This window comes from Aspergillus ruber, assembly GCF_000600275.1.
Source record: "Aspergillus ruber CBS 135680 unplaced genomic scaffold scaffold00011, whole genome shotgun sequence".
Lineage (NCBI taxonomy): Eukaryota > Fungi > Ascomycota > Eurotiomycetes > Eurotiales > Aspergillaceae > Aspergillus > Aspergillus ruber.
The window spans coordinates 144,449-155,264 of NW_024467307.1; the positions used below are offsets into that span (position 1 = coordinate 144,449).

The 10,816-nt window shown below is 47.3% G+C and overlaps 4 protein-coding genes across 4 annotated transcripts; 1 reads left to right on the forward strand and 3 right to left on the reverse strand.

The window, feature by feature from the left end:
* Window positions 1–3,523: 3,523 nt before the first annotated feature.
* Window positions 3,524–4,263, reverse strand: EURHEDRAFT_411851 (uncharacterized protein). Its single transcript, XM_040781746.1, has one exon. It carries the CDS (start codon window positions 3,957–3,959, stop codon window positions 3,582–3,584), a length of 378 nt encoding a protein of 125 aa, XP_040639259.1. The 5' UTR covers window positions 3,960–4,263; the 3' UTR covers window positions 3,524–3,581.
* Window positions 4,264–5,575: 1,312 nt separating this feature from the next.
* On the forward strand, window positions 5,576–6,228 carry EURHEDRAFT_411852 (uncharacterized protein). The gene has a single exon (XM_040781747.1). It carries the CDS (start codon window positions 5,871–5,873, stop codon window positions 6,093–6,095), a length of 225 nt encoding a protein of 74 aa, XP_040639260.1. The 5' UTR covers window positions 5,576–5,870; the 3' UTR covers window positions 6,096–6,228.
* Window positions 6,229–6,659: 431 nt separating this feature from the next.
* EURHEDRAFT_455073 (uncharacterized protein) lies at window positions 6,660–7,346 on the reverse strand (the record flags this gene model as incomplete). Its single annotated transcript, XM_040784248.1, has 2 exons — window positions 6,660–7,223; window positions 7,302–7,346. 2 exons carry the CDS (start codon window positions 7,344–7,346, stop codon window positions 6,660–6,662), a joined length of 609 nt encoding a protein of 202 aa, XP_040639261.1.
* A 1,071-nt stretch (window positions 7,347–8,417) lies between these two features.
* Window positions 8,418–10,641, reverse strand: EURHEDRAFT_455051 (OSTA/TMEM184 family protein; the record flags this gene model as incomplete). Its single annotated transcript, XM_040784245.1, has 7 exons — window positions 8,418–8,601; window positions 8,664–9,061; window positions 9,119–10,132; window positions 10,199–10,286; window positions 10,344–10,397; window positions 10,461–10,478; window positions 10,541–10,641. The coding sequence occupies 7 exons, from the start codon at window positions 10,639–10,641 to the stop codon at window positions 8,418–8,420; spliced, it is 1,857 nt and encodes a 618-aa protein (XP_040639262.1).
* Between the last annotated feature and the right edge of the window lie 175 nt (window positions 10,642–10,816).

Consider the following 10,816-nt stretch of genomic DNA (forward strand, 5'->3'; position numbering starts at 1 on the left):
CCCCGCCCCAAAGCCCGCTGGGGCGGGGCATCGCCTGCCAGAGCCCGCCCCACCCCGCCCCGAGTGACACTCTACCGTTTGCTATGCTATCGCGAGTGGTGCAGCCGGCGGTGTCACCGCAGTCGTTGGTGTCGTTGACAGCAAGGTTTGCGTTGAGGCTGGTACTGGTCATCCCCTGCCCTCGTGTAAGAGTATTTTTGCGTTCATCAATACCGCTGGCACGACATTCACTGGTGGCATGGTCAACACTTATTGCCCTCAATTCCTCAGTCTCTTTGTGTCATGCCATGGCTCTGATACACAGGCCACTGCACGAAGCAACAAGGCCTTTGAGATGACTGGATTCAACACTCAGAAAGACTACAACTGCAAGGAACCCCATCAGGGTGAGCAATGCGTTGCGACAACTGTCCAGTAAAAGCTTGCTGGTATATACATGGCTCTACTGAGTATATCCTACTTTTGAAGCCCATCAAAGTGTCAGTTGTGCGAACAACCTTGGAAGTCGCTAGGGAGTTGGTATCTTGGATATGCATATATACTCCTTTGTATATAACAAGCAGTGAAGCATCTCAGAAATGGCATCTTGCACATAACAGTAAATTATCAATCATCTCGCAATAAGCGCACACGCCCTCCCGAGGTCTATAATAATGGGACCATGGCTATTCTTCATCATTAGAGCCCATGATACTCTCGACGCTTCGTGTCTAATCCAAGTCAACATCCAGAGTAAATAGTAAGTAAGGCTCTCAGCCCCGCATGCTTCGGGCGGGTCAATGCCTGCATTAGCGAGACTAGTGGGCCCGAAGGATCCACAGATGAATTGCTGCCTGTGCCAGGTAAGTGGTTTGCGGCATTTCTTGATTTTGTTTCCAAATTTTGAACTTTCAGACTCGGGCGGTCGGGCGGAATCCACTCCAGTCTATATAATCCAACCATAGCCCCCAGCAACACCTGGGCAGCCTTCGACTCGGCAGTTCCGACTCAATATTGCATCCACACCGATACCATCCATGTTCTTTGACACTGGAAGTATCCTATGAAATTCCATACTCTTCTTCGAACGATATCCCACACATTATCTACCAATCTTGGAACTTAGAAGACAAGTGAAATACTGCTTGGATATTGGTAGGCAATAACGATTTTCATTTGATTAGATTAGTAACTTGAACTCAATTAACACCCTAGTGCTTAATTTAGTACATGGATTGTGTCACATTATCATATTTTGCAATATGAAGACCGAAGACAACAGCAGATTCGCCCCTTCAACTCATACTCCTAGGCCCCAGGGCCCTTCATGGCGAGGTTCTGCCGAGGCATTCATGATAAGCGGCGTGACTTTTATGATCACTCTCTGTATCAAAGATGCTATCTTTAAGTCTGACAGCTTTTTCATTCAGTGGGGGGTTTATGCATCATTATACACGTTGTTTAATTTTCTGTACCAGAAGGTCCTCCAATCTATTTAAACATATTTATTATTTTTGCGAATCAGGCTATCGCATGAGAAATGCCTCCATATATAATACCTAGGTAGCTTAAATCAATTCCAAGGTTTGCATCCAGGTAGTGTGGGCGTCGCGTGTCTCCCCAACGGCTTTGCCGTGTGACGGGTCGCATCAGTTCCACATCGGGGTCGAGGCCACAGATGACCCGGATCATGTCAGTGTCGAGTTGCAGGGGATGATATGGGTGAGAAAGGTGCGGGGGCTGGCGTGCTTCATGATCAACATATGCTGCTCCTTGCTTACCCACGCTGTGGACGACATCAGCCACCAAGCTAACAGGATAAAATTCAGACTCCATGGAAGGACTCACCACTCTCATTGATCACTTTACTACTTTGACTAGGTGCTGTGAGAGTGAAGCCATGTTTGGCGCCCACCTAACGCCGAGCCAACACTGGCTTTCGCTGAGGATGCAGTACCTGAAACTGGACTTGCTGTCACGGAGCATGGACACTTGTTAGCTGTATAGCATGTTTGATTACTTTGACCTGTTTGGCGTAGGACATTCACTGAGCCTCGCTTAAACCCCTCGCACACATTAGATAGCTCGTCGCCGGCAGGCCTGCCTCTTTCCTTTTCTCTCCTCATGTTAGAATTTCGTCAGATAGTCTACCAATAGATTCTTATTGAACGAGACCGTCACATCCATTGCCAGTGCTGTACCAGATCAACACCAATGTACCAACAATATCTGACAGGGAGCCACTGGTGAGCTTTCAACATAGCCTGAGGGTCAAGAGAGTTATCTACCTATTCCAGTACATGCAGATCTCATTGAGTTTTTCTGAGTGCCATTGCTGTACCACTTCTATTGAAGCTGGGAGACATTCAAGCCAGAGAGGGCCCAGGGAGCCCCAGATTCTCATGACTTGAGCAGAGCTGGGCCCTCAGCTCAAGCACATCATAGATGTAAATAGGTATCAATAACTCCTGACTGCTTACAGGCGGTGGAACAGTTCCTGTGTAGCCATGGACTAAAATTGGCTGGGACTGGTAACGAATAAATCCAAATCCGAATCTGAATCCGAAAGTTACCAACACTATCACTGATCATTTGTCAAGGGAAGATTTGATTGTGGCTATGTGCAGATGCCAAGATAAGTTGGTGTTTTGAAGTTGGAAAAGGACAGCCAATGATCAGTTGCTGTGGCATGCTATTAGGTTGGAAAGATTTCAAAGGATTGAGATTACGCGGCGCTGCGCGATGTTGGGTGATGGCTCACCCTCATCTATAGCGCACTCACCCAAACTCACCCCTGGTCGCGCGACCGAAAAGCGACATCACCCTTTAACTCACCCGGGAGGCACCCACCGAACTATCATCCGCAGTTAAGCCACACGCCGGCCGGTTAGTAGTTGGGTGGGTGACCACCAGCGAATCCCGGCTGTTGTATGTTTTTGTTTTTCTTTTTTTTTTTGCCTGTGTTTTTCTAAATGTCACGGCGCTCTACTAGGATAACGGAACATTCAACTCATGGGTTCTACCTAGGTAGCTATCGACGAGAATAATCAACATGAGGAAGGAAGAGAGGAGGTAACGCCGTATTTATCAACAAAGCAATAAACCAAACAACTGCACCTCACGTGATACCCAGCCAACGTGACCTGGCCGTCACACTAAAGGCAATACTGATGTTACTATCACGGAGCATGGATGCTCGCTAATTGCATAGCATACTCACTTACTCAGCCTGTTCGGAGTAACTAGGGTATTCACTGAGCATGAGCGCTCGCTAGATGTATATAGCCCGTCGCCGACAAGCCCTGTGTCACGGGCTCGGAATAGTAGATACGAATGAACTGAATTCCTATCTAAATTGGTGTAGCCATCGACGAAAATATCGAATCTGAAGGAGTAAGGAAAAGGAGAGAAGAGCCTTTTTACACGAAGTCTTATAGGGTTTGTGTGGTCTCGCTAAGTAGCTGTTTGTCTCGATTGCTCTCGTGGCCTCGTTTGCCATGTTGGTAATGCTTGCTGATAATGGCGCTGAACTGAGCCGTCACATTGCCATCCTCCCAAGGCCAGTGGTTGGCAAGAATTGCCGGGTCGATGGGAATGTCGTCCTATGCATCCGGAAGCCTGAAGAACCCTTCTAGACTGTCGTCCGAGCTAGATATACTGGGAGATGATAGACCATCCTCTGCAAAATCTTCCCGAAAGGCTGGCGGCTTCATTATGATATCAGTGTCATCTTGAATATCGCAGCGGGGAATTGGATCTGGATCTGAGATGTGAGGCTGAATCATGGGGAAATGTTGTGCCGTGCTCAGGATTCTCTGGATATGTACTCTGTTCTGGTACAGATATTTCCAGTGGTTGGGATTGAGAGTTAGATGGTGTACACGGCTGAGTGTTTGCACTGATATGCATGCAAGCTTCTGCTGGTGGCCGCGCAGAGAGGTGATGCTTGGGAAGTGGCAAAGTTCTTGGAAGGGAATCATGATAAGGCTTGGGGCGAGGGAATTCTTGGGTTCTTGGGTGCATGGATTGGGTGATTTGTATGGCGAGAATGGCTTTCTATAAGGGCGAGCGGCGAGCCCACGGCTTGAAGTTGTTTATGTGAAAGGTAGGGGGGCATATTTTAGGAAAAGTGTCAGGGTGCAGGCCCAGGAACAGATATATATTAGAGATTGACGAACAGAATAAGCTACAGGTCAGGTTATCTTGGGGTTCATAGACAAGACGCAGCTCGAAGAGCTGCAACAGGATCGCCGTCAGCGACGGATATATCTTCTGTGGGTCACGTGTACAATCATGTAGGTAACAGGCAGGCTAGCACCTTGATAAAAAGGGGATGTTTAGGGGTATATTATGATAGACAGGTGATTGGAAAGAGGGAAGAGGACGCGCGTGGAAGCTGAAGGGGAGAGTGTGGGTTGTGGGAGAATTGAGTTGAGAAGTTGCAACCTCTCCGGGCTTGATTGCCCTCCTTATACTTGCTCTCGGTCTGTCAAGTCCACCATTCCGCCTTTCTCATCAGCAGAAGCATGAGGCAAATTACTCTCGTCCTCAAAATCTCGTTTGAGTCTGCTGACATGTCCATCTTCATCTACTAGTGACGCCTGGAGGCCGAGATCCAGTGCCCTGTGCCAATCGCATCTGGACATTGCAGCTCTAAGCTTCGCATGTCGAACACGCTGAAATGAGCCCGAAAGCGGCGTGAGGCAGCGCTATCCCTAACACAGTAGGCGCCATACTGCAAAGGGCAATGGTATTTCCATAGGCGATAGGCGGTAGGACTCGACAGAAGCGTGGTTTAATGGGAGCCATTTCTGGCGCCCCGCTAACCGTCACAAAAAATACTCGGTAGTATTAGTTATTATATATAGTTACTCATAAGTATTTTCTGCCATAGCTTTAGGGCTCGATATGGACGATAAACTTGATCAAATGAATACTCTTATGTAATCCTAATACTATAACTAACTTAAAATACAGCTAGAAATGGCATAAAATATGCAAGTCACGGGATTCCCCATGTTTGATGAAACGGATAAACCAATGAGGCGGTTAACTCCGAGTCGGGGAAGTCGGGGAGTCGATTATCCGGACTGCACGAGGCTATATATGAAGAGGAAATTTAGATTACACGGAGGGTGACAATGATATCTATAGACACCGTAGATGGTAGAATGAGTGCTTGACTATCTAAACGAGTGTGTGTGTCCGTATATGAGGGATCTGTCGGCCTCGGTAATCGGACAAACTATTGATCCACCTCGACTTTCATCATTTGACGAGGCCTAGTGGTGGTCAAGCGAAACAATTGACCTTCTTATGTCAAATAATTTTTCAAATGCACTGTTTGATTTTGCTGGCTTTACTCACTCATCACCCCAACACTCACCCTCGACTCTCAAGGCATCACCTCAAATCACCTGCACTCAACTAGTGCTCACCTGGTCATCACCCTTAAAACACAGGGAAGAAAAAAGAAAAACAAAAACATACAACAGCCGGGATTCGCTGGTGGTCACCCACCCAACTACTAACCGGCCGGCGTGTGGCTTAAGTACGGCTGAGCGGACGGGAAGCCCTGTTTTCCACACCCTATGGTCGTATGTGTCAATTATTGTTGCAATATGGTTTTTACCTAACTTCTTTTTGGTCGCGACCAAAGGGAGTCTGGGTGAGTGCGCTATAGAGAGGATAATCACCCAACAATGCACAGCACCATCCAATCTCAATCTTTTGGAACTCTTATAATTAATGGCATGCTACTGCGACGGCTCACACATGACAGCTCGCATACGGCAGCTTAACACTGCAACAATAGACGATACATCACAAATGCCGCTTTTCAGCCGTACCACCAACAAACCCTATAAAAAACCTCTTCATTATCCAGATAGATGTCCTCTTCTCTTTTCTTCCCCAGATTTGATATTCTCGTCGATGGCTACAATAGTTTAGATAGGAAAATCGATTCAGTGTTATCTGCTATTCCGTGCCCGTTCCAGCTACAGGCACTGATCTTCGGTTGTCCTATTCACAACTTCAAAAATCAGACTATTTGGCATCTACACCTGCTGTCACGGAGCGTGAGCGCCCGCTATATGCATAGAATGCTCGGTTAACTTGGCCTGTCTGAGTAGGGCATTCACTGAACATGGACGCTCGCTAGTGGCATGACATGTTTAATCACTTCGACCTGTTTGGACATAGGGCAGAAACTTCTCGCACACACTAGATATCTCAGCGCTGGCAGGCCCAGCATATTTCCTTTCCTTCATGTTAGTGTTTCGTCAGATAGTCTACCAATAGATTCCTATTGAACGAGACCGTCAGACTTGCTCTTGCTTCTCTTTCTAAGTACACTGCACCCGAATCCTATCCACCTTCCACACAAGTAACTTCTGGCGTTGTAATCCCCACAAAACAGACGATCCCCCTCTTTGCCTGCCCCATACTGAGGAACTAATGGACGATACGCTGGAATACTTGATACTGCAGTAGACAACATTGACTTTAGATGAGATGCGGCGAAAATAGGCTTACGGTTTGGTTTATCGCACATGTTATAGTTCCGTGAGCAATACTGCGAGCATCCAGATATTGGAAAAGGCAATGTATAGTTCTGTAGTTAAGTCTCAGTTCCGTAAAAGCTAGCCCTGTGGCAATCTAGCTTACAAGAAAGGAAGTTACATCCTGCCCATCGGGTCCTCAATATCTCCATCAAGAATCTTACTGCAAGTATCCATATCCACAGACCCATCAGCACGAAGATACTCAGGCCGACAATACAACTCCAACGCCTCCATACCACAGCTAGTGATGGAGTTCCAGAAATAAAACCCAAATCGGAATGGTACACGCCACTTCCACCAGATATACCCATCCTCGCAGACCCTAGCATGGCCAGGGATACTGGCATCCGCATCCGGTTGCTCATGTGTTTCATCCCAGTATGACTTCTTTGTAGCATAATACATCAGAAGTGTCTCATCCTCCATAGACCTGCTGTCTAGAACAGCAATCCAGCGATTGGAAATACCTCCGGATCGACCATTTTTTTCAATCCATTCGTGGATGAGATGACGGACTTCATCTTCTGTTTTGTCTTGGAAGTCGCTGGCGAAATCCTGAATGTCTGGTTTGGTGCCATTTCTGTCAACTTCTGTTTGGTTTGTTGCTTGGAGGATGCAAAAAAGATCGAAGGCGTATGGGGAGCCTTGGAGGCTTTCTTTAAGGAAGTGGTTGATGACCTGAACCTGAAGTTAGCGTGACTCGTACTTCGCTAATGGAGAGATCAAGTATGGAAAAGGAAGAATGGGCCAGCTTACGTTTGCAGGCACCTGAGCGGTGCAGACAGTTAGAATTGTAGCCATTATACTTGCTTGTATGGGAGAAATATTGTGTAAGCTTGGAGGAGTGCCCAGGAACGTTTAGTACTCAAGACTCTCTAGAGGAGTTGTAATCCTCGGCGCAAGACATGGGTCCCGAGCTGAATCCAGGAACCGGGGAGGTGAATATTACATGTAGGGGGTACGGTGTTCCTATTCATTCATACTTAGATTTTCATTTTATATGTAGATCATGTCTTTTCAAAAGTGGAGGTGTACTAACGAGTTAGTGACTCAGCAACCCTAGATTCTCACCATATTAATTATCGTCCACGGTAAGAGCAATACAATCCATTCTTATCAGTTTTAAATCTACTATAGAGACAAAAAAATTTTAGCGGGGAAAGTGGATAAAGTTCTTGTCTAGATGCATGCAACATGCAAGCATACAGTCCATATGCCAGATGATGAACTCCACTATTTCCCTCGATCAAAATATGCACGGAGGATTGATGACCTTGTTTATTCCCATTGGCGTTGTTCTTGCAACAGCCTCATTTCACCTTGCTAGCTGCATTTTCGGCCACGCTAGCTTCCCCATGTCCGGATATACCACGTTCAGCATGCAAGGAAAATATAAGTATGTTTGAATCTTTCTCCGTAAGTCTTCCCTTTCAGAAATTTTAAAGGAAAAGCATGAAGAGACGTAAGTACAGAGACAATGACGAAGATATGAAGATACCAGAATATGCGGTGACCAGCCAACTGACCTCCGGATTGTGGTTATAGAAAGTTTTCGGCCACTCCAGTCACCCTCATCATTACTCTCAAGCCTTTTACTTTCCGAGCCACAAAAGGGTGAAAAGAAAGAGATTTCTCTACGGGCACATGTCTTGCGAGTGAAAGCAGCGAATTGTCAGTCAAATTGGCTAGACAAACGAAAATACCGGCAACTGCTTGAGAACCAGGAAATCTTATCCATTCTCTTCGACGCTCTAACCTAAGCCGCCGAAAACTTTTTGCTAATGTCTATTTAGACGAAAGAATCTAAACACTCAAAGAAATTCGTCCATCAAACAAGTACATAGAACACCATGTGTAGATTGCCTCATGAACCTATTTATCCCAGACATTTTCCTCCAGTGGCCCGTAAGCCCAAGCCGGCCCTTTGGGCGGCTCTTCATCGGGACTTTCCTCCCGTCGGGTTGTTTCCGTGCTCTCAACATATGGCTGTTCGCTTTCTACATTTTGCAGCGTCTCGACGTTGGGCGGTTCATCCGCAGGGCGCCCCGATGGGCGTCTAGCAATCAGGTCAGCCAAGCATGTCTTCATCTCATCTGGGAAGAAACGGGAAGTATTTACTCGAAATGCCTCCGTTCGGGACCAGCCCAGGCAGAGCCAAGTGTTCTCTGAGTATGTACTCTTTCTTGCTCCTCAGCTTCATGATTCTCCACGACCAAGTCAACCAATTGCCCACGAGAGCCGTGAGATGTACTGCTGGTTTCCCGCCGCAAAGCGCCAGACTCGCCCAACGAGTTTTTCTTTTGAGTATTTTTGATGTTCTCAGGGCTGCGATGTCCTTCAGTTCCGTGCGTGGCTTCACTACCAGCTCGGCTTTTTCGGTGTTTCCGGGCCTTCCTGACAGGCTCAGATGATTGGGAGCTATGTCTAGATGAACGTAGGCTCTGGTGACTCTGGTACGGCTTCGGATACCCAAAACGTTGGTCTCGTGGAACTTCATTAGCTGTGATCACAGGGTACTGATTGCTTGTTAGCTTTCTCAGTTCCAGCCAAAGCTAGGGGTGGTATGAACGTACATTCCAGTCGCCAAACTCTAAGGCTCGAGCCTTGGTAAATAGGCGTTCATCTTCATCGTCCAGTGTAGACTCTTCGAGATCGCCATAGGCGCGAAAGCGCTCCAGCGTGCTGCTTCTTCTGTCCCCCCCACTCGATGTCTCTCCAGCAAGTAACGGTGTCCGGCTATTAACCTCACCTGGCCGTGGAATCCAATACTTCCCCTTTCCTCCCCGCTCGTACCGCATGCCATCCATTACCCGTTTGACACGGGAGGCTGACTCCGCGTGAGGGATAATGTGATCACCGGAATCGAATAACCGATACTCATAGTTTTCGCCCCGGAGAGTCATCTTTGTATCTTCGATGAGATCTCGGGGTCCGAACGCATCTCGAAGGGCGTATATCACCGGTAACCGAGCGGCGGAAATCGTTTTGTCTGCATAATCATGCCATGAGAATGCATACCAGTGAGTGATTGCAAAAAACGGCATTTCAAAGCATATCAAGGTGTCCTGGATGGCGGCAGCGAGGTTGTCCGGCGTATATCCTGCAACTCCATTGGACAAGGCCCCAAGCCATTGGAGAATTGACAAGAAGAATCCTTGCCAGTAAGAAGCAAAAATAATGAGCTTGACGCAGAGAAATTTGGGAACGGGTCGAAACGGTTTTAGGTCGTCGTGCAGGCAAACCCAGAACATCGCCAAAGAATACAGACTTAGAGTAACGCTGACATTGTACACTAATCCCGTCCACAGGTAACCTGACGTTAGGCCCAGATAGCCTTCCTGATAGGTACCTGTCGCCTTCATAATGATGGAAACGAGGGCCAGAACCGGCTTCAGCCATGTATACTGGAGGATACCTCGCTTTACAGCCAAGAAGGTGTGCGGGTCCGAAATATCGACTTTAGGGAAAACGTGGTTTAGGGGCCAGGCATGCTGAACAGGCGGACGGCCGTGTGTCATTATGATTAAAGCTCTTTCACCCCCGAGGAAGTTGATAAGTAGTTGGAAGAAGGTATAGATCGTGAATGCCTGCACAAATCCGCATGTTAACTTCCAGACAAGCCGTATGCATAGTTAACCCAGAACAAAATATACCTCATAGACATCGCGAACGGGATCCAGGAATTGAGAAGCCGTTAGAGATACGATACTGGTCCAAGAAGAAGCCGCATATATTGGGACCCTAACCATATGACATTAGCCTCTGAGCTGGCGCCACATAATCATCAAAACCACCAACATCAATAATATGCGAACGACGTATCGTTGGAGCAACGGTTTTCGGTAGTTTTTTCTAAAGTAAACCCATTAGTGTCGTTCGGGAGCAATGCGATTCGAGTAGGGAGTTCTCCTATACGTTTGAAGCCATATGGACCTATTGAGGAAGCGTTATCAGCACAAGACTTCTCGAGGGGTAACCGGATGGGTATTCCTCACACCAAAGAAAGCAAAGAGGCCACCAAAGACGACACACCAGACACTATCACCACCGCTTTAGCCAGGCTTGAGCCCGTGCCACCGGGGGAGCTGGCAGTCATTGTTGTCGACCAAATGTCGTCGCGGTTCCCGACCGCGTGCTCCATGTTCGCTGATTCCACCCACAAACCATTCCGCAGCCTAACAAAATTTTAGGAGGAAAAAGAAGAGAGAAAAGCGCGGGGCATATTTAATTAGAGGGGATAAGCTGCCCAAAGACAAAAGTCCTGGTTGAGA

Coding starts and splice junctions, on each gene's coding strand:
- EURHEDRAFT_411851 (XM_040781746.1), bottom strand. CDS start 3,959: ATGATTCCCTTCCAAGAACTTTGCCACTTCCCAAGCATCACCTCTCTG.
- EURHEDRAFT_411852 (XM_040781747.1), top strand. CDS start 5,871: ATGTCCTCTTCTCTTTTCTTCCCCAGATTTGATATTCTCGTCGATGGC.